The sequence below is a fragment of the Argopecten irradians genome, chromosome 16 (assembly GCF_041381155.1).
Source record: "Argopecten irradians isolate NY chromosome 16, Ai_NY, whole genome shotgun sequence".
Classification (NCBI taxonomy): Eukaryota; Metazoa; Mollusca; class Bivalvia; order Pectinida; family Pectinidae; genus Argopecten; species Argopecten irradians.
Window position 1 is genome coordinate 17333581 of NC_091149.1, and position 24287 is coordinate 17357867.

Here is a 24287-nt window from a genome sequence, read left to right on the forward strand (position 1 = left end):
TCTTTTTTATTATAATTGATTTTTTTCCCAACACTCTGTAACGAACTTGAGTATTCCTCGAACATATGCATAAATCTTCATCATTACTGATAGTATTTTGTCCCCTATTAACGACAGTCTTATCTGTCCAAAACTCACTTGGACTTTGATTTGTCCCTTGAAGTATGACATCCAACTGGCATTTCCACAAAAACAGGCCATCCCCTGTGCATCCACTTACGGTATGGTGCTAAATGATTCACCTGACATTTACGACAGATCTTAGCATGGACATTATATATAAAAGTAAGTATGTTTAAGCATCGCATCTAAAATGGAGAATTTTTTTTATTAAATCTGATGATTTTTCCTGGCAAAACTGTTTGATATAGAAAGCAAAAAAGAAGAGTAATATTATGATAGAAAGATAAAAAAGATTGAAATAAATATATGTTCACTGTAGCATAACATTGACAGTGAAGTCAATAACTTTTATACGAAAGCTGATGCTAGGTAATCTTTCTGTGAAAGAAGAAAACACAAATAAAACAAATCAAGGATTTGAGATAATTTATTGAAAAATGCTTAACAATAAAATAATTTGCGTTGTAGAATATAACATTACATTCGAGGGAATGTTCAGATAATTATTTAAGGAGAGTAAGCATTTATAATATATTCACACATTCCAAATGTTGCTTAATACAATTAGCATTAAACGTCATTGTGCTTGGTGTCTTCGGTATCATGTTTCAGTTATATAGCACTATAAAAAGGACAACAGTTCCACTATAAACCAGCATACCGCAATTTCTCAAAAAACGTACCCTTCACTCCACACGCTACACACTGCATTCATGGGAGTGCTTCCTTACATAAATGTAACTATGAATGCAAAATGGTCGTTAAAATAATCAAACAAAAATATCATTCATGTCGCTTTACAGTAAATCTGCATGTTGACATAATGATGTCGCTTATCGTTAGTTTGCTTGATTGAAAGAACGTCCGAACGGTCAAGGTCATGTAAGGATAGCCTTCAATTAATGCGGTGTGTTGCGTGCATGAAGTACAGGTCTGAGTTTTGGTAGACTGTGGTATATTTGTGTTGTGTCTCTTAGAATATTGGCACCGTTGTCCTTTTTATAGTGCTACTTTACTTAAGCATGCCGTCGAAGGCACAACTTAAATCATGCTGTGTGATGATTGAAATGTCGTCAAATTTACTTAAACAAGGCAATACCTTGACAAGTCCAGGTATATATCGCCACAATATAGATCTATGTGTGACATGCTAAGTTAGCATATTCAGATACCTTAAAGCCGGCTATTTTCGCAGGGATATTTTCGCGAATTCGCGGCACATTGCATATGAATGCGAAAATTTGATCCGCGAAATAATGAGAAATGGTTGAAGGATATGTACCTTTAAAATCAATATCGCGACATATGATTTTCTCGGGAAAATTTTAGTCCGTGAAAATAACCGGTATATGTCGACCTGCCGACTACCTTATCATATCGAGATATGGAAAACGCGCTTCAAAATAACACAACATCAGAAACATACCTCAAACAAACGTATGTATCATTAAATAATAAAGTATTGCCAATGATGTTACAAAAAAGATCTTGTAATGACAAGAAATTATTGATTCATCTGGTCATATCATATATTATACAAAATAGTTCATAAACATACAGTACACGTTGGTATATTTGTGTGTGGATATTTAAGCCAGCTTTTAAACTGATGGTGGAAAAAAAACGTCCGTGTTGTGCAAATTTTCATTGCCTGCATCCATAAAGAAGTTATTACATATTGCATTTGTTACAAAGCTCGGAGTGGCTAAATCTTCATGTATCTAATTAGGGAAGCGAAAATGTCCACTACGCGGACAATTCCACTTGAACAGTAACCATCTAACAACCACATACAATTTGATACGTAAAACACCTACATACATCCATTAAAAAATGTGAGTAGAATTCTATTAAAGAAAAACAAATATATTACGAAAATGAGTGAGACAAGTGATACCTCCCTGTATAGTAAACATTACATTTGTTTAAACATATTTTTTACTTTTTACAAAAGTTGATGTTATCATAACAATTAATTCAAAAAAAAAATAACACAATGAAATAAATCTGTCCATTTTATTCCAAAATATATAACTTTGAATGTTGATCATGACGGGCTGATTATAATTTGAAACCTGTTTTGATAAAAAAGAAAATAGGACGCGTAATATATCAGTGTCTTTTTGGCCACATATTTTTAACTTACATATACTTGCGCCAAAGTGTTATATAGGTCTTGCGCCAAAGTGTTATATAGGTCTTTATGGCGATATCACACCATAAATATTGACCGAAACAAAGGTTCTTAATTTTTATATTAGGTATGACGTTTCTTCAAAAAAATAACAAACACAAAAATATGCATATGAATTATAAAGAAAAGCGTTGGTCAAAGAACGGCAACCTGAAGAATGTGTTTGTCCTGATATATATTTGCAGAATACTGTCAATTACAACCAAATTTATTTATTTTCTTTTCCAAAACTAAAGATCACATCGATCACTTGTAATGACACATTCGATAAAATTCCAAAATCATTTTTATGATGGGCAAACAAAAGTAAAATAACCACCAGAAAATGAATTAAAATGCCACCAATTCCTCAAATGAATAATGTCAGAAAATAAACAATAACACAAACTATGTAACAATATACAATATCATTTGCGGTCAGAAGGTGACGTAATTTCTACTCGGGGAATGTTTTCAGCGCTGACTGGACGTTTGAGAACGGGTGGTGAACCACTATGTGTTACCACTCCCGGAAGTATGGGCGTCGATACACAGCGTGCAATAATTGCGAAAGGATTATCAATTTTGGTGCTTTCTGAAAAGTTCATTGTGGGAGAGTTGGAATGAGCTGTATGTCCATGAATCATCTTTTTCAGTTTTCGTCGGAGGGATTTTGATTTCTTTCGCTGGCGACCCATATATTCTTTGTCCCCTTTGCATGTGTTCGTTAAATCTGGTTCACTGTTAGAACGTTCGTGTACATTCTTGTTTCGAGAGTTTGACAAAAATCGTTTAGTATTAATGAACTTGGCAATTTCATCTGCACATTCCTGTCGCCCAGTAAATCTGGCCCATTCTTCAGCACAAAGCTTCCGACCATAATCCCGTAGTTTCGAGTTCGCACCTAAAATGAAAGTTGATAATGTTCAATAAGCCTACTGGTTAAATATAACCATGAATCCGTTCCCAGAAAGATTTGTAAACAAGAGGCCAGTGCCTTACGGTCAACTGAATGTTGACTTTATGACCCCTAGATGTCTCGAAAGGACTAATGTGTGCATATCATCATTATCAAATAGTCGGGAGTCGATTTGCCCATAAAACACTTCTTTCATTTCATATCGAGATTTCTACCGAATTTCTCTCATATTTCACATTTTTTTTATTAGTAGTAAAATTGACAAGTTTTCTGTTGATCCTTCAATCTAGGAAGATTTTTTCTAAATATCCATCAAATTGAGTTTACCATAAATGCTATGTTCTTCTTATGATATATATAAAACAAGGGCGAAAAAATGTTATTTGTATTTACTTTTTATAAAGTTTGCTTACCAGCGTATAAAAGTAGCTTTGCGCATGACGTTCTACCCTGAAGAGCTGCTTTCATTAGGGCTGTGAATCCAAGCTTGTTACGTTGGTCAACGTTTATCTTTCGGAAATCGTTCAGGAGAAATTTTACAATTTCACGGTAACCTGAAAACACAATTAGATTATTGGTATCGGTTATTGATATACATGTCGACACGTTTTAAACAGATTCAAAATTGGATAACGATAAATGTGTTCATTTACATGGAAGTTCTTTGAAGCTCAAATACATCACAGATTTACATTTTTTCGCATTTGCGCTTAAATTTGACTGCGCTAAAATACGCATTTCACAGTACTCTCTAAATCTCTGATAGAAGAGATTCAGGAAAACGATATGATATTGCCACATTAAAAACATTCACACAAATTTTAATTTACCGATATATGAGATTTAAGAAAACGATATAATATCGTTACATTTATAAACATTCTCCAAAATTGCAAAAAAACACCAATACTGAAATCTAAAATGTACTTTCCTTTGAATATAACAACAAAAAGTGTCCTCATTATTCGACACACATGTTGTATATGTATTGATAGAAAAAGCAAGAAACACCTCCGGCTGAAATGTTTAATCAAAAATGATTTTAACGAAGTGTTTTGTATTCCCGTGTCTATAACATTTAAAAATATCAACATGGACGCGCATTATCAAAGGACACAGTGAGTTGGAAATGGTAAAAGAAAACCGGAGATTTGAGAAAGATATCTAACTTAAAGCTCAAATAAAACATATATTTATATGAGTTACTAAATAACACTCTCATTTAAAGTAGTTGATTATGTATGAATGGTACAACAAGGCCATTCTATAAAAGTTGATTATTCTAGTAGCAATATATCAAATTATAACTAATTTGGGATCGAAGATGAGAAGGGCGATTGTAGTATAACATGGCCTCGTTTGGTGATTTGCTGAAACAGATACTGGACACGACATGATTCATGAGAAAACAAAACGGAAGAAAAAGAGACATCATATTCCATATCACAGCAAATTTGAAATTGTAAGAGAACACCGGCGCTTGGAGAAAGACCACGATATTATAATGAGATATTCCTGGCTGTTTGGTAACAATACACTCATATTAGAGGCCTTGGATTTCTGACTGCTATAACATTTTTAGACATAACAAATCAATTACACTTTAAGGAGACACGTTGTGCATCGCCCTAGGTATAATGTATATTAGTATTGAGGGCTAAAAAATCGAGCTCTTATAACAGCGTTTGACAATGTATTTGATTTCTTGAATTAATAGTTTCAATAAACATACCGTCAGAAGCTACGTCCATATTTTTCTTTAACAAGTGGTCTAAGGCAGTAGTGACTATATTAATCATTGCTTCTACCAATTGGGCGACACCAGAAGGAATGTCGCAAATGAAATGAAGAGAAGAGAAAGGGGAGATAACTCTTGGTGTTACTTTTAAATGGGACCAATTTCATTGGGTAGTGAAAAATATACCAGAATTTGAAGTTATGTAAGGAATTTAGTCTATATCACCCCTGTGACATTGAATTAAATTTAATTATTGCTTCTATTAATTTCAAGACACAGCATGTTTTTGAAATGTAACACTGGAGTTTCGATGACGAATGGCATTGGATGTAAGTTCTTATAATAAATAAACATCTGTTTATTAGAATTAAAACATTACGGTAAAACTTAAATAATCCGGAAGACTCATAGTCCGGACATTAGTGCCAGATAACGACATTGATTATTGACAAAGTAAACGATACTCGGCAGTCCGGGGAATCTGTAATCCGGATAATTTGAGTCTGGAATGTACGTGTTTGGAGTATCGAAGGCATTTAATTATCAAAAACAATTAATAGAAAAAGCATTAATGTTTTTTTTTGTTTTTTTTTTCAATAAATGTTTTGAACTTTTATTTACAGCTAGTCCGTTGTAGAAGCTGAAAATGGCGGGTGTTAGTAGATGAAAATGAATCACCCACCGAGTATTTGCAATTTTACTGAAATATCTGCAAAACTTTGAAAAGCGCATATGATTCCTTTAGTTGATAATTGTTACGGACATAATATCCAAGCTTTCACAATATAAGAAGTAGTTGCACATCGTAGCTAAGGGAACTGCTGGAACTATTTGTTGTCGTTTTCATTAGAAAATCACACTCTCATCACACATAATATACAAATTATCGGATTTCTTTGATTTATCATTGCTTCAAACGTACCACAAGATATTAGCACATTTTAAGAACAAGTCGGTTTTAGAGAGAAAACAAATTGAGCTGCGAGAAACGGCAAATTGAGGCAATGTATAAGACTTTAAATTAAAACAAGATATTTGTATAATCACTTTCATAAAAACGCAAGTCTATGCATAATCATCTGTAGGACTAATGGTCGATTATGCTTGTGAGTATGACTACTCACTACTCTGAGTATAACTACAATATTTCACCAGAGCGATATGTTAATAACTGCTCATTATAAATGACGTATGTATTTTTCCTCAATCCTCTTAAGCTGTGTGACAAATGAGTTAAGGCCAAAAAAATAAAATGTTTGTTTAGGGTTACATTGCCAAAAAATAGGGTCGGTCGATCAGGAGGATTTAAAAGAAAATGTCTTTCACTCTAAAATGATGGCTAAAACCGGAGTCTGAGATCGAAATCCCGACTTCACATTTTTTTTCGTAGAAAAGGTTAAATAAACTAGCGTCGGGGGTAACAAATTAGGGTCGGTCAGGTAACCCTAAACACACATTTTTTAGCCTAATTAGAATTCTATATATATTCTTTTTGACTTTAAATTCCATTCTGTGTAGTTATATATTGGAAATTTAATCCATATTTTAACGATCATTTTCAATGGCCATATAAACAACATCCGGTTGGCTGAAACAATGCTTTCTTGGAAAAAAAAACAAAACAAAACCATTGCTATTGTGATGTTGTGAAATATTTTTTAAAAGCTACAAGTTGTAGTTGCTAAAGCCAATAGCATTTTGAGAATAATGTGTCCTTTACAAAACAAAATTAAATCCGGAATACCGTATAACTAATTAGTATCGCGGTTTCGAGTGACATCGCTGCGGTTGCTAAAATTTGATCTGTATCATATTGATAATCATATGATAATTTTATACCCTAACAGCCAATCGGATTAAAACAAGGCCATTGAAAGAAGACAATATTCCAGATGGGGTCATATTCATAATGTCCTTATAGTCAAACTGCAGAGTTTTGAAACCGCTAATATCAATGTATCCTGATTTTAGTCAGAATCGATCAAAATTTACACACGAAATTAACTGGATTTTAGTCAGAATCGCTAATAATTGACACACGAAATTAACTGGATTTTAGTCAGAATCGCTAAAAATCGAAACACGATATTAACTGGCTGTTCGATAATTGAACTGCTCCTTAAATACATTTGTTGATCTAAATTGTGTATGACTCAATAATTACACATGAAACGCTTGCATTTAAAGAATAAGTGGAGACAGAAGTGGGTTAGCATTGAAGAACATATTAGGCATTAACCATCAGACATACATGGTATACAAAGAAACCCGACAATTTCATTACATCGATCAAAATCATTCGTGACCTAAAGTAATTAAGAGGGGAGCTTGAGGAGTTTTACTGATATACATAACATTATTCGATCTTCTTATCGCTTTTCTACATGACGAACCGCGGGGTTCATTACTATCGATCTGTGTACTCCCATTGCGCGCGCGCTATCTGTAAATAAACAACAACGTCCGCTGGCCATATCTCGATCAGATATGCTGCATGACAAGATTATGAGGGAATTTGGTAAATATCAGGAACAATTTATATTTATTTATGGTAACAGATAAACGCATACTATATAAGCTTTACGCTGATTTTTAAAACAGTCTGGAGAGAGTGTTAACAAAACCGTTCTATAGCTTTTTTCTGTGACATGTATGTTCATTAATTTAATTCTAACGCTTTCTTTAAATAGGTTATATAACAAGCATTAAAATCTGTGTTTCCATTCATAGTAATAAAATTAACTTCCTAATCAATACCTAGCCGATTCAAACAGCATTTTCTCGAATGTAAGATAGACGCCTACGGATCATTTCTGGAGTCGATATAACAGTTAGTACTTTCATCTTGTACACTCAGTTTAACTTCGCCGAGTATTATTCATAATGCCTAAGAATTAACTTGAATATATTTTATGTTATTTAGATGTAACAATTGTATCGTCAGTAAACCGCTTATTCAGCCAAACAGAAGCGACGTTACAAATGGATTTGATCCTTTATGAGCTGATAAAGTGATTTTTATGTTTTAACCTTTAAAAACTTCTCGTTAGAAGCAGAATTGATATATTTATGTATATTTAATATTCAATTTCTTTATATATTTTCACATATGTTTTATGAGTTCATAGACACATATTGACATGTAAACTCACACTATATATTCGGTTTCGATATATCTATTCCGAGAAAATATAGATACAATTGCAATACCATTGATACATTGTACGTGGCACATGATGATGGGTCACAAACATTAAGTGATGCTTTTCTTCACAGTGGCAGATTTACAACTAACCCAGTAATAGAAAATCGAAGCAGAAAAAAGACACATGTACAGTCACGAAGAAAATAGCATTAACCTATGACCAGCGCAAGACGTATCACTTTTATATATAATTTTAAAATTGTCGTAATATGTTTGACATTTAAGCAAGTGTGAAATATTCGGTTATTATAAAGTGAATGGTCTTCAAGTGTTACGAATGTTCCTCTGAAAAAAGGCAAAACATGTATGACGTCTACTCAATTTAGATAAAATACTAACGCTAGGAACACTATGCATAAGGCATTCCCAACAATAACAAAATACTCCATTTACATTAATAAGATAAATCAGATTCATAAATAAGAATTGATTCATATAATATTTTTTCCCTAAAGTATTGCTTAAAATATATTGTGATTATGTATGTTTTTGCAAATATATACGGTTTAAATTAAACTTGGATTTTTATTACTAAATTTTGATCTACGAAAAACGTCTCTAAACATCATGTCACGTACAGAGGTATTGATAGCAGTCGGTATAAAAGCAAATTATGTGCTGATTTTTCAGAAAAGTTCTCAATAAATGAATAGCAGGTACAGTATATTTTGCGCCTTTCTCCCGATAAGGATAATACAACATGAGGACAAATAGAAAAACTTTGAACCAGCAATTACTGTTAGACTGCAATGAACGCCGGTGTACCTACATCAATAAATAGATCTGGTGGCTATTTCATTCCTCGTTTATAAAGCAAGTTGTGACAACGCCACAAAAGCAGAGAGGACCGCAGACCTCGTTGATTGAGGGTTCGTCTGAGCGATGGGTATGTGACGTTCTCTAATAGTATATAAAACGTATCAATCTTAAGGCGACATCTCTGAGGCCTCGAAGTAATTGATATTTTGTCACTTGTCCCTCTCCTACAACCGATATCGATCCAAATATATCATGCGTAGGTTAGGTACTTATATATAAAGACTCGTGGTTCTGCTTAGATTAGATACTCATATAATAAGACCCCCTGGCCGAGACACATAATAGTCTAACAAAAGTAACAGTGTCTTACTCCTGCTTAGTGCGCAGCATAAGGACGACTTGTTTACCCGTTGCGAGTGTAATGTGAACGAGTGAGGTGCGTTGTTCGCAGTCTGTTTCGGGAGGCTGTGGTACATTCTTGCTCGTTCTCTTTGCGATAGTGGAACCACCTGCCGATTTTATGGCGCTACCTGACTGAAGCATGCCGACAAGGACACAAATCGACACACCCGATCGGATTATACTGACAACGGACAGCAGGAGCAAAAGCTACCACTTTTATAGACAATGGTGTCTCGGCCAAAGGACAGAACCCATAGCCTTCTTCACAAGAGCGAACGTCTAACTCAGTACCAAAAGTGAGGTGGTGTAAAGCGATAGGGAAAAGTGAGGTAGTGCGTGATCATACAGCGGGGAAAAGTAAATGCCAGAATAAAGTTGTCTTTAAGTATTATTGTATAAGTATTAAATAAATATACGACCAGTATGGAACGTAAGCGTGCGCAATCTGCGATATCAATATTGAGTTTGCAAAGCAATTCGAGTATTAGTATGAAATGTATGTACATATCGTATACGCTTATTATTCTGAAATACGACCAGTTTTTTACAGTTTCAATGAACTCTAATTGATGTAAGGAAACCTGTTGTTGCATTCATTATCACGAGCACACTTATTCTTTGTCATTTAGTGACCGATAAATAACATATCGTAAGTCATTAAGTCGATCCATTGTTGTTATCATAGGATTATCCGATTATCTACCTGGGAGAGGATAGTATTAGTATTGATCTATTGTTTGCACATCCAGGTTATGAAACGATAATATATGAGTATTTACTAATTGTTACTTAACACTTACTCGACTTGTTAAATGATTTCCTAACAGCTTTATGCCATATATTGCGCCGCATTTCAGAAATGAAAAGACCATAATGCGATACTGATCACAGAATTCAACACACACTTTACAAGATATTGAATTTTTTTAAAAAAAGTTTTTGTAATTAATAGACCATATAGTGTCTTTCCTTGTTAGAGCTATTTTCTTGATAAAATTATTCATATATATAATGATATATCTCAAGGGGAACATATATTGTTATCAATCGACCTTCGCACAATTTATAAAAACATACACTTGCGTAAATTCCCAGGTTTATACTTTTGTTATAGAGGTTAGCGAGACGAATCGTTCTGTATAAACATGTTTTGACATGTTGTAACATGTCCCTTGGCTATACGTCGAGACAGTCACTTTATATTTGGTTCGGACTATTCTTTTAAGCAATTAATTTGTATGAAGGATTCACTTACTATAATTATGTTACGTTTTACCCTTAAGTCAGAACATAACAAAATCTAGAACTATGACTCAATATTGTACATACTTCACAATGTCATCCAGTGCTTGCTAGGAGAAAAAACAACCCTACCTAACACAGTGGAGTTTAAGACAGCTCACACGTGATAGGAAACCATGTCACGTCATCGATACTTGCGGTATAACAGCGGTATAGATTGACGATGACGTCATCATAACGACGTTCCTGGGCTGATGGCGTGCTGAACATAACCATTATGTCATCATTCTTTTCTGGAGTGAAAAGGTTCCCAACAGAAATAAAGTTGATTTTGCTAGCTAGTTACAACTTCCATTATCTCTTTGTTTCAGGACTGATCAAACTATATCTCTAGAACATCAAGGATTATTTCTTACACAATCAAGTATAGGGGCATATTGACAATTTGCTTAACACACTGTTTTAGGAAGCCTCGTGTTGGACAACCTAAATCGTTAGCGACCGGTTAGGGGTGTTGCTTAGTGTTTTCGGTATCATGCTTCAGTATTATAGCACTTTAAAAAGGGCGAAAGCTCAGTATCCAAGAAGATATAACATGAATATACCGCAGTCTCCCAAAACACACTGAATACATAGGAGGTCGTCCTTACATGACCTTGGATGTAAAAACATTAATTAATAAATCAAATAAACAAACGAATTATACTTTGGTTCAGATATCTGGTCAACTAGACACACATATGGAAGTCTTTTCATATCTTAAATATCATCTCAATTTTTTATTAGAATTTTATTTGTGCAGCTAACAAAACAATGCCGGTTTTCATTTTAATTACTATTTTGATTTTTGTGATACCTGCGAGTTCAAGCATTCCTTGTGATATATATATTGATAAAGTGTAGGTCGTAATGACTTGCATGTAGATTGCAGATAAAAGTGAATTGTTTATTAATTAGCAGCTGAATTTAATATTTTAAAATTAATCCTTATGACAATCATTCTTAATTTCTTTATGTGATATCTTATTCTTACTAACTAATTTTACATACATAAGACCATATTGAATATTTTATTTGTTAAATGAATGTTTATCCTCAGAAAATAAAGTTTTACTAGATGTTTCCTCAAATACAATTAATTCCATCAATTGTTTTGAAATTGACGATCATAAAACATGTCACAATCTGGAAAGAAACGTCCAATGCTTATTGGCACTCTATATTTGCAACGACATGTTCTATTAAGTAATCATTAATAGTGTTGTCTTGTAATAGCACAGTGCCCTCGTATGCCTATATTGTGTCTCTTTGTAACACTTCTCCAGATAAATCATACACATCTGTATCAGGCTAATTGTCAGCAAAGTTCATCAAAATCCCTAAAACAGTTTAGGGGGAGAAGCCGTTTTCTTTTGTAAACAAAGGACATCACTCTTCAAAGAGTGAATGAATTTTATTCCGCGTATATTGCATACATCTTTTCTTTTTAAGGATTTATTATGTCCACCAGATTTTGTTACGAGCATTCCAGCAATCAGATGATTTGTTGGTTGTTGTTTTTTATTTGCGTCTTATTAACAGTCAATTTCAGGTGTGAATCTCCTGTACGTGTTTCTGTGATTGAATATGCGTATATTTTGCAAAGATGCAGTATGCTGTGTCTCTCTTTAAGATAGCTGTCTCTCTTTTAAAAAGTTGAAACTTATAGTAATAATTTAATCTCATTGACGCATATCGCCAAAGACACCGGACAGCACACCTAACACGGTCACGTGATACTGCCAACGAACAATCTGGAACCAGTATAATCTCTGTCTTTGTTGCATGGTTGATGGAATATAACGAACTATTTTTGAAAATGCCAAGGTCAGCCAAATATAGCAAATAAACACATTGATTTCCTGTCTCTAATCAAGCTGTTGCGCTCGTTTAATTGCTATTGGGATAATCAAAGTGTAATAACACAGATTTCTGCCGTCCATTACATCTGTGTTTAATTACCACAATTTTCATTGACTTCTTAGGATGTTCGATAAAATTGAGGATTTGAATTGGATTCGTGTGACAATTTTTACCGCTCATGTCAATGCAAAAAGTAATTTCTGTTACATCAAACGTTGTAATACTGTATAGATTAATTAAATTCGTGAGTATTAAATTTTTAAAAAGTTAAAGAAAAACCATGGTATACAGCTTCATTACAATGTACTGATGTTATGTCCACCCATGGACTATCTCATAGTAAAACTGAAGGCAGCTCAGGAGGGAAAAACTGCACCAATCACAGGCCTGCAAAGATTTCCCTTTCATACTATAGAGACCCCTAATTTCAAAGACACACAGTCAACCATAGAGTACCGTTATATGGCTCTTTTTTTGTGTATATCAAAGGACCACATGACCTGTAATGTTCTGTTGCCTTCTGCTTTACGATGAGATAGTCCGGGGATGGAAATATCATTACTTATAGTAGCCCCTGGAGTTTAATGCATGTACTTACCGTTGTAGAAAGTGTGATATAAAAAGGAGAATATTAAATTTTGGATGGTTTTATTTTTTGTCATCTGGTTTTAACAGTCTACATGACTCAATCGGGGATGAAATTATCGCGATCATATTGAAATCCAAATATCATTCCCAAGAAAATAGCAAGTCATGCTGAGTCCGACAAATACTACGAAAGTTCAGAATTGAATGCAAACTAATTTTAAGTCCTAATTGTAATTGATTGATCAAGATGTTAATAGATTGTTTGTAAGCTATCCAATTATCTAGTGTTCTAATCAAAGCATTTATCTTATTCTAAGCCTTAATGAATAAAAACGTTTTTCTGTGATTATCTGTCTAGCCTACAGCAGTGGTATTGTGCCGATTCTAGGCCAAGGTCTCTTTTGAGCGACGTGTACATGTTCTATTGTTGCTTTACAGTAAATTGCATTAATACCATTCTCTGTATTGATTGATTTCGTTGCTCAGATATGTACTGTATTTAACTTTACTTTCGAGTATAGAATACATAGTTGATCTTCGTTAGGGGCAACTAGTTAGTGAGTACATTTAAGTATTGATGTCACTTTTTTAAATTTCTTTAGGATGTGAAAAAAAATGTGTTTGCAAACTGTCTGGATCTGCGTTCATGAATATTTATGATTAATTTTTCAGATTATTTGATACTTAATACGTTTATACGTATGATTTTCATTGGTTTTCCAAGGGGATTTTTATTCAAATCAATACGAAACGTCAATGTTTCTATTGTGACCTCACGGTAACGTCGGGTTATCGCGCCATTCCCGGATTTTTTGTTAGAGTGGTATGAAGAAAGGCGTCGGACAGAATGCCAAGTTGGGTATGAAGCAATTAATTATACATCCATTGTGAAGGGCTTTTACTCACAATCGTGTATGTATATATTACATATGTTTTAAACAATTATTCTCGTAATATTTGAATTAACGTCTGAAGTATTTCGCGAAATCTGTATGTCAGGAAATTAAAGTTATTTTCAGTAGTTAACGCAATCTAATGGCAGCGATATATTGCTCAACTTTTTAAATGTGTGAACATAAGTAACATACATGAGTGTTGTTTTCAAATAATTTTATTACATACAATAAAAAATACCGCAAACCTTTAGCGCATTGAAATAGATAATAATATAAATAAATTTTCATCCAAGGGAACAAAAGACCTGTCATTATAGCCAAGTGGTCTTTATACACAAGTAAAAAAAGTGTATGATGTGGTGAAATTGGTTCGCGGAAAAAATAGTCTTCTTAAGCGGATGGTCTTTTTTAGAGAGTTAATCGCTAAGGCAGGTTTGAATGTTATCTTTACCAATAATTCGATATTACCATAAAATCTCTTCGTCGTTAATATCAGTATAAGTACATTCATGTTTATTCATGAACTATAGTATGTACTGCTGCGGCAGCAAACCCAAGACATTACTAGAAGGTAAATTTTAAACCAGTTCCAACTGTACATGTCGGGTCACGAAACGAGCATATTTGTTATATCACTCTAGAGTTAAGTTTCAGAATGGAGTACACCAGAGGGTTTCCAAAAAACATGTCGCGTATGTGCTAGATTTCAATTTAGATGTCAAATTTTCTTGTAAAAACAGAGTTTATTACTCTTAATGTATTTCGAACATTATATATATATATATATACGCAATCTGACGCCACGCATTGCATGTAACCAAACCATATAGACGCTACAGGAAACCTACCCTTAGGTGAATAAATATGATTGTTTGACAGGAAGCTTGCCGATAATCAACATACCGGTAGAATATCGTTGTTCTATCGAGACTAGTTCCATTCCTTAATCAGCTTATTGGCAATAAACGAGTTCCAAATTGTAAAATGTAATTTTGGCCATCATGAGTTTGATATTCAGCATGCTAGCCTACCATACTTGCATTATTGTTATTTTTTTAAGGTTATCGACATTGATTAAGTGCTACACCGCCGATGAATGCTATTTTTCATCTATTAAAACCGTAGCAGATGAAATAGAATTTTCTTCATTCAGAAATATTTTTACGTTATCCACATTGAACAGTGTGAGGTTCTTTTACTTCGGAATAAAAGTATTTAAAATGGTTAATTACATCCGAAAAAAAACTTACCACTTGCCCTATATGGAATGAAGTACTGAATCCGAAGACACCAAAAGCAAAACACATAATTGTATACACAATGTATGTATTTCTGTGTAAATAAAACATATACATAGTTACGAATAGATATCAGTAACTGCCCAAATCATCAATATTATATGATCTGTCGGCAGTAGAGTATCTTTATTATCAGCATTTTTAACATATAAATATATTTTCATTATCAATTTATTTACTACATAAGTGTATTTTAAAGTTGTATATCTTGTAATTTTCACCATCACAATCTCTCATAAAACATACACTGTGTGAATGCTTATATATGATGGTTCAGATCCATGAAAGCACCAATATACTATTGACATAGCGGTAAATATCGCATGAAATATCATACGTTTTGAAATAACCGCCACAATCAACGCCATATTTCAAACTTTCGGGTAATGTCGGAAACCAAGTTGCATCACATGGCCGACATCGGCGTTATTCATATACATGTAACTCGAAACCTCTCGAGCCGTATCACGTGGTCAATATCGGCAATACCCGTACAAAATGGAAGAGATCGGAACAGTTCGGATTCTTCCAAGCTATTTTAAACGTTTACACGTTAAAGTTTCATATTTTAACTTTAATTGGTTAATAACTTTACGAATACGAACTTTATAAAAGCCGGAAAATATCGAAAGTTTAAAACTTAGAGAGGTGGAGAAAAATACATGCATGTAGAATACTCTAAATACCTTTTCTATGACAAAACTAGAACAAGTCACAGACTATACAACTTTAAATATTAATGTACATAAATATTGTATGATTTGTCTTAATTAGTTTTAAGGACAATCCTATTGAAAACACAATTAAATTTTAAGAACATTGTTAATTGCCATTTAATAACTCGACAATCTGATTAAAATACATATTCTTATTATCACTATGTTTGATAAGAGGATCTGACAACATCCCACTAGGAGTCACGTTCTGGTGACCTTTGAAAATGGCCAATCAAATTGCTGCTGCCAGAATATTGACTGGGGACGAAACCGTTTAAAAAGCTGTCAGGCGTGTTTTCGTGTACGTAGTCATCTCGCCCAAAGAGCACATTACAGCTTTATTTATATTGAGCCGAAATGCCGTTAACACTTGCCGTAGCAAGGTTTGAAAATGCATTTAATCTGAGGTTAACGTAAAACAAAGTTCATCCGAACATGACTCCTTTTAGGATGTTGTCAGATCCTCTATTGAACGGAGTAGTTATTAGGATTTTCATTTTAATCAGATTGATAACTCGAATCCTGTATACAAGTATCTTATGTGGACAATTACTTGATAAGCGTCATCGCCAATAAATTGTAAATTGATCTGTATGCATTGATATATTGAAAAACGTTTTCATCCTGATTGGTCATTGGATTGATATTTCAATTCAGAAATCATATTTGTTTCCTACCACTAACTTCAGTAAGTTTTGCTTTGTGATAATAAATAAATTAAATACATTCAATCTATCTGGTTATGCCTGCTTCATTTAATTACTTTGACACGTTATCATTCTTTGGAGTCTTTGATCGTTTTTTATACGAAGTTGTCTTACTACATGTAGACATTTACAGGCAATATATGAGCTAATTCAGAGATACAACACTCTGAAAGTGCCAGAAAGCATAACACGTATATACCACAATCTCCCAAAACGCACACTTCATAAATGCAACACAACCCCTACATGGGATACCGTCCTAGCTGTTCATAGGACCTTAATTAATCGAACACACAAAGATGAGGTATTCATCTCGCTTGTCATTCCTTGACTTATAATGTGTAATCAGTTAGGATCTAAAACTGCATGTTTGTCTCTATGAGTCGATGTTTTGTCACTCGACGTCTTTCGATTCTGTACATTACAAGAAATGCCGTTGTGAATTATGCATGCGAAAAATCTGCATAAACCAGAGTTTTTGGATTAAGCATGGGGGAGATATTTACGGTCCCGTTCATTCTATACCTCCATCGACCGTACCTCATTATCTATGCCTGAACCTGTCGTTATGCGCCTCTTGTGCATTGCAAATGTAACGATCATGTTACGATGGTAATTAACTGTGTTACCGATTAGCGGTAATCAACCAAATATAATTAAAACCTGGCAAAGCGCCAGAACAGCTTACACGGGAATGCAAATGATGTCCGCATTTGCATTTCTGACCGAGGTGTAGCCAACTTTTACCATTTTACCATGAATGTGTACAATCTCTATTCCCTTTGTTTGCAATTATAACTCAAGTAGCGTCTACGGTTAAAAATATCCCCTGAATTGGCTTTGTTTGTGATTTTTAGAGATTCAGTAATAATTTACCGTGTTTGTTATAATCGTGAAAAGTTCATAATAATTAAGCTCATGAAGATAGGAGACAATATTGGTATCTGCTCTTATATTGGAAATCAGGAAAATACGCTATGACCTCCATGCTGGTTGATTGGTTAATATTTCGTGATATCCACTTTTTCTACGAACGTTAATCGCAAATTCAACACCCTTGGAATAATGAAACCTTATGAATGACGGTGTCTCGGTTGATTCCGTACTTATGACACTTTTCAACTTACGTCATTTTCCTTCATGATTTCCATATTACTCGGCGACATGTCATACGTTGTGTTCTATCGATTTGCACTGTAGGCTTACTACATTGTAAACGTTCTCAAAACCGACCCAGCATGAGGAAATCAGCATGGCAATAACAATTGTAGTACAATTGTATTGAGGATATCATGTTGTTGCGTGTTTATATTTGACTCCTTGTGATAGCGTTTCTCCCTTTTATTTATTTTGTGTAAAATTTTTGTTTTTAAATCCATTTTAGTGATACTTGCCAGCTTGAGCAGCAAATATAAGGGGCGTAGTTCCATCTTTGTCGCCGATGTTGGGATCGACGCCAGGTGTCTCTGACAGCAATTCTACCACCGGGGTCAGACCTAGTACACATGCGTGGCTGAGGGCAGTCTGAAACAACAAAGGTATTGGTGTCTTCATTAGTTTATAATTTTGCAATGGATAATCCTATTGTTCTAAGTACTGATTATATCTTATTAAAATACAGATCCTTATTAACGCTACGTTTGCCAAGAGGATCTGACAACATGCCATTAGGGGTCGACTGTCTAGATGAACTTCGGAAAGGGAAAATCAAATTGCTGCCTGCAGTATCTTGAAAGTGGAATCAGGGGGACGAATTAGTTTGAAAAAACTGTCATAATTACTTTCGTGAACGACGTCATCTCGCCTAAGCACAAGCACAACAAAGCTAATCGTAAATATATACTGGGTCGAAATGGCTTTTTTGTCAATTGACATACCAAGGTGAAACAAATGCATTTTGTCTGGGGTACAGGTGGTATAAAGGTCATTCGAACATGCCCCTTATGGGATGTTGTCAGATCATCTATTAAATGGGGTGGTTCTAAGGATCTGTATTTTCATCAGATTGACATACATGTATGTACATGTATTCAGATCGAGCAATGAGAACTTCGAAAAAAATATTTTGAATTTTATGACATGATATTGCATTATGAAGCTTAAAACCATTATCTTCTTTAATTAACCACACAATCAAATATATATTTAATAAGCCATTGTTATATATCAAAATCATTGTTATATAATAAGCCATTGTTATATATCAAACCATTGTTATATAATAAGCCATTGTTATATATCAAACCATTGTTATATGATAAGCCATTGTTATAAAGAAGGTATCCCTGTTTCCATAACATACGCCCTGCAGGTAGGGCGTTAGAATTGTACCTGCTGCCCCTATTGCATGATCGTAAAAGGCGACTAAATTTAGGATATTATCTTTTCTCTTCTTCCTAACTGACTTTATCTTTCCTAATGCCTCCCTTGGCATCGCCTCACTTTTGGCCTTGAGTTGAGCGTTCGCCCCTGTGAGGAAGGCTCTGGGTTCTGTCCCCTGGCCGAGACACAACAAAGTCTATAAAAGTGGTAGTTTCTGCTCCTGCTTAGCGCTCAGCATACAGGGAGTGGGACGACTGGTTCGCCCGTTGTCAGTATAATGTGACCGGGTGGGGTGTGTTGCTTGGTGTCTTCGGCGGCATGCTTCAGTGATATAGCACTATAAAAAGGGCAACAGTTCCACTATACAAGAAGACACAACACGAACATACCGCAGTCTCCCAGTACACTCACCTCGCACAACATACACGCAACACACCACATACATGGGAGGCCGTCCTTACATGACCATAGCTGTTAATAGGACGTTAATAAATCAAACAAACAAACAAACAAATTCCATAACATTAACATTAACGTAAGTATTTCTATACACTGTTAATTTGATCAATAAATCTAAATCAATTTCCTCAAAAAAACTTTATAATCATACTAATAAAATCACGTTTGTGGAAAGATACTAAATAGTTATTAAAACCAAAATGGCTTTGGAATTATTAATTTAATGATAATTTTGTAATGATTACAAAAACTATTAGCTTGTGATTAGTACTATTTTTATCATCATTGATCAACAATTTAAAAAAGAAGCCAAATTGAATTTTTGTGTTTCTTTCTTCTTGTCGACGTCGCTCTATCACCCCTAACCTTTCTAAACATACAAGCATTATTTAGATGCTCAGACAATAAAATTGCATCAAATAATTTAAAACCTGGAGTATATAGGCAAACCTTTTAGCAGTTAACTTTGGACGTATTGTTTACATAATGCATCTGTTATTACGTTCACAGTAGAATAATCGGAGATGTGTTTTACAGTCAATATTAGAACGAACAGACAATTTCCGCAGTTCCTGTCAGGTTTTGAATATAATTGACACGATAAATATCATGAAAGTAAATAGAAAGAAAATTAGCTGATAATGTCTTATTTAAAATATATTATGTATAATTAACTTATATTGGGTTCGATTTTTTTTTTTTATTCCAAAGGAATTTCTTTATATCGGGTGCCTGTTTCGTATGAAATTGAAACATTAAATTCCAATTACCTTATTCGACGAAAATTGAAATGATACATTTTGTCTTCATTCTAAAAGATATGTAATGAGTAATCGCAGAATGAAGGGATAGTCAGCTTTCACTCATGCAGTAGACCGGTTTCCTAGCAGTGTGGTTTAATGTGGTACTAGTATGGTCTAAAGTAGTACCAGAGTGGTCTAATGTGGTACCAGTATGGTCTAAAGTAGTACAGTTTGGTCTAATGTGGTACCAATATGGTCTAATACGGGGCCAGTATGGTCTAAAGTAGTACCACTGTGGTCTAATGTGGTACCAGTTTGATCTAATGTTGTACTAGTATGGTCTTATGTGGTACCAAGATGGTTTAATGTGGTACCCGTATGGTCTAAAGTAGTACCAGTATGGTCTAATGTGGTACCAGTGTATCAGTATGGTCTAATACGGGGCCAGTATGGTCTAAAGTAGTACCAGTGTGTTCTAATGTGGTACCAGTATGGTCTAATGTGGTACTAGTATGCGGTAGAAGATCCTATAACCTGAATTTCTTTTGCGACTATTAAGTTTTGCGATTTTCATTTCAAAATAGGTTCGCGAATTTAAAATTTGAATGGAAATTTCTATCGATAAATATGATGTACAAATGTGGATGTTAATTTGCGCAGAAAATAACTTGGATTTATTTATTTGGATCGCGAGAATCGCAAATATAAATCTCACGCGAAAGAAAGTTGGTCTTAAGTAATTCCATGTACTGTAAACCATTTTATAATAGTATTCACTTTGCGTATTATGTATTGCTGTAACATTTCATGGCAAGTTCGTTCTTGCGATATTCTCGTTTTTACTGAAACAGGCAAATGCTAAGTACCAGCGAAATATTAAGAAATCCATTGACGTGGACAATAAACGAAAAGAAGCATAGTGATGACATGACTGTGACATTTAATATCTGTGAACATGCTTTGTTTAAATATGCTCAACCGCCGACAGAGCATAAATGATATTCATCATTCGAAAAATAACTAGTGTTTAATCGTGTATGCATAAGTCTAATTAACACAAAAATAACATAAAATAATTTATTTTGCCTTTGGGTCATGCGCAATCAGAACTTCATTCCATATAGGGTATAGTCAACGGAGTTTTTTCGGGATGCAATTATTTTTTTTATTTTTTTTCTTTTTTTATATATAATTAACTTGAAGTAAAATTAGAAGCTCAAAATTTTCAACGGCGGTAATGGTGTAAAGTAAGTAACTTTTGTAACTGAAGAAAAATACTAAATCGTCTGCTGCTGTTTTTGATAGAAAAAAAATCATTTGTCAGCGGTAGAGCATCTTTAAGAAACCACAAAATATTGACACCCTTTTTCAATTTTTAAATCGCTCTATGGTAATTTCTGGGTTGTTAAAAATCGCAAAAAATGGCCTCATCATGGTTGTAGGGCAGTCATATGACTCTACTTTAATATTCTTTACTCATAGCTACGGATGTAATACTATCTGGTCCCATGCAATACACTCATGTCGTCTGCAGCTTTATTACATGGCTACCCATGCAATGCTGCCTCGTGACGTCACGACGTCAACACAATTTCTCTTTTCGGGGTAAATGTTTAAGTTTTTTCAGAACTTAGACCAGTTTTAATGCTGATGCATAGCTAGCTACGATCAGGAATCGAACCAGAATCCCATGGTTCTCCCTGATGAGACAAAGAAACATGTTCCGTCAAGTGAGAGAGACCTTATTTCCACATGCACAATTAGCATATTGATCTTTCTAAATATTTCCGCAACAAGATTTAGCGATGACGTAGGATGTGTTTCGAATGCCACTAAGCAAACACCGCATTACCTTTGGAAAGATTTGTTACCAAATCGGCCACACTAATTTATATAAATTATTCATGGTCGTTTGTAACACATCAACGAAAATCGGAGATACCACCAGCTTGATATTTCGTCTAGCTGTAATGCATTTAAACATGAACGTCCTATTAACAGTCCGGGTCATGGAAGGGTGTGTCAGGTTTATTTCTGGAGGATCGCCGGAGTACAAGAAAGAAAAACCACCGACCAGCAGTCAGTACCTAGTAACTGCCCTTTTATTTTCCCGTCAATAGGACCCCGGGATTTGGTCCCCCGAGGTTCCACACAAAACAAACCAAAAAAAAATATTTAAAGAAGGACCTGTACTTGTACTGTAAAAACATAATCTTAAAACTCACAAATTCGTAAATATTAAAAAAACGAAAATATTTGAATATCACAGTCGTCTCGTACGATATCATTTGAAGAGATGAAATACTTTATGGAATAAGCTCTTAAATATCGCACTGAACGTTTGGATATGTCGGGACATCTTAACCACTCAGCCTCTTACATTTAAACACGGATAAGTCGATGTTGACATTACACGAGAACGCAATGTGTATTATTTCATTAACAATACAGGTGTTCAGAAAAGGAATAGAATCCACCACAAAATCGTACTGTACATATGCATCATGCATTTTACACCCGAATGTGTCTGACTTTAACGATCGATTGATGGCTTCAGTTTTTAAGAAAATATGTCTATCAACGATCCCTGAAGATACTACTGGGCAAACAAATAATAGAGGATAATGTTTTCATTTAGATATGTCTACTTTATCATAATGTTTACGTAGGTTGTTTTGTCTGTTCCTCAAGAACACAAGTACCGGGATGGTTTTGTTTATGACATTAGCAATTGTTTACAATGGAAATCCGGCTATTGTAGATATATGGATCATACATTGCCCAAAGCTGCATGAAAGATGTTTATTGTATACAATAGGTCTCCAGAGAACACTGTTTATTGAATTCCGTGATTGATTCGCTTTTGCATAATATGTCTAGGTTTCTACAAACAAAGAAAATCACGGGACATGAATTATCGATCACGTAACGCCTTGTCTATACAATACTGTACATCAATCATAAAATGTGTTTACTAGTTAAACGTCTATACTGTTGAAAAGCAGGGGGTAAAAAACGATGTTTTATTACCATCCGGGTTGTTTTAGACGAATGAAAATACATGTTTGTGTGTTGTCTTGATTCTTCCTAGGTATGCTCCCTTCATAGTATTTTATGAAACGAGTCTTAAAATTTATTTTTGCTAGTCTTGGCGAGCAAAAGTAAAACCTTTTACAAATGTAATAAAATTTCATACGAAATGAACACAACTTTATGATATTTTTTATCTTCGCATTATGCGTATCTGTGCGAATTCTTTCATAATTCAAAAGATTTTTTTAAAGATGGTAAAAACAGAATTAAGTCGAAGTAAAGATGATGGTTCGGAAACTTTTGATAAAAAAAAATCAAATAAATTTTGAACAGTTAGCCCACATTGTAACGTTGTTGCTGAGAACCCATATAACTACCGTAACTACGTAACGTCATTCAGAACTCTTCCAAGAACGGGTCATGCATTTATTTTCCGACTTGTTCGGCAACAATATCTTAACTTCTACGGCGACCAGTTTAAAATGAAAGCGTCTTTTAATATATCGACTTTCAATAACGGCTGTACCGAAGTTATTTAGAAGTCATTATAAATATTCTTTGATACAACTCAATTTCAACTACAGCTGTAAGTACTAATGTGTCTCTTTATTAAAGTGTAAACCATCGTCCATTTCGCAGTGCCTCACGATATTATATGTATAAATGACACTGAACAGTGTACATTTCCCAGTAGCATCACAATAACAAATGACAAAAAGACGGTCGCCTATGTTTTGCAATTTGTTTTGTTCGTTGGTGTGTGTTGTGTATGTTTAAAGGCTGCGGTATCTGCATGTTCCGCATCGTTGTTGCAAGTTTGCAAATTAATAACGCTGTCTCGCTAACATACATAGCAAAAGAGTCCGTACAGCACACTACGCCGCAAGATCACAAAGTATTGACGACTGGTACAATTAACAGCAATAATACAGATAAAAACAACTGCTAATCATATATATTATTAATTTTTAATTTCTGCATAAACGCACGCTGAATAACATTATGAATTTGCTGTCAACATGTTTTTCAAATTTGGTTGACAGTCCATCGCATATCATAAAT

General features: G+C 34.3%; 1 protein-coding gene across 1 annotated transcript in view; it reads right to left on the minus strand.

Annotated features, from left to right (window-relative positions):
• Positions 1-2303: 2303 nt before the first annotated feature.
• Positions 2304-24287, minus strand: part of LOC138311020 (ankyrin repeat domain-containing protein 33B-like) — a 38510-nt gene continuing 16526 nt past the window's right edge. The window contains exons 3-5 of the mRNA XM_069252448.1: positions 18063-18192; positions 3629-3769; positions 2304-3200 (exon numbers count right to left, since the gene is read on the minus strand). Coding sequence (XP_069108549.1) covers positions 2725-3200; positions 3629-3769; positions 18063-18192 — 747 coding nt within the window. The 3' untranslated portion in view covers positions 2304-2724. The remainder of the gene's footprint in view (positions 3201-3628; positions 3770-18062; positions 18193-24287) is intronic.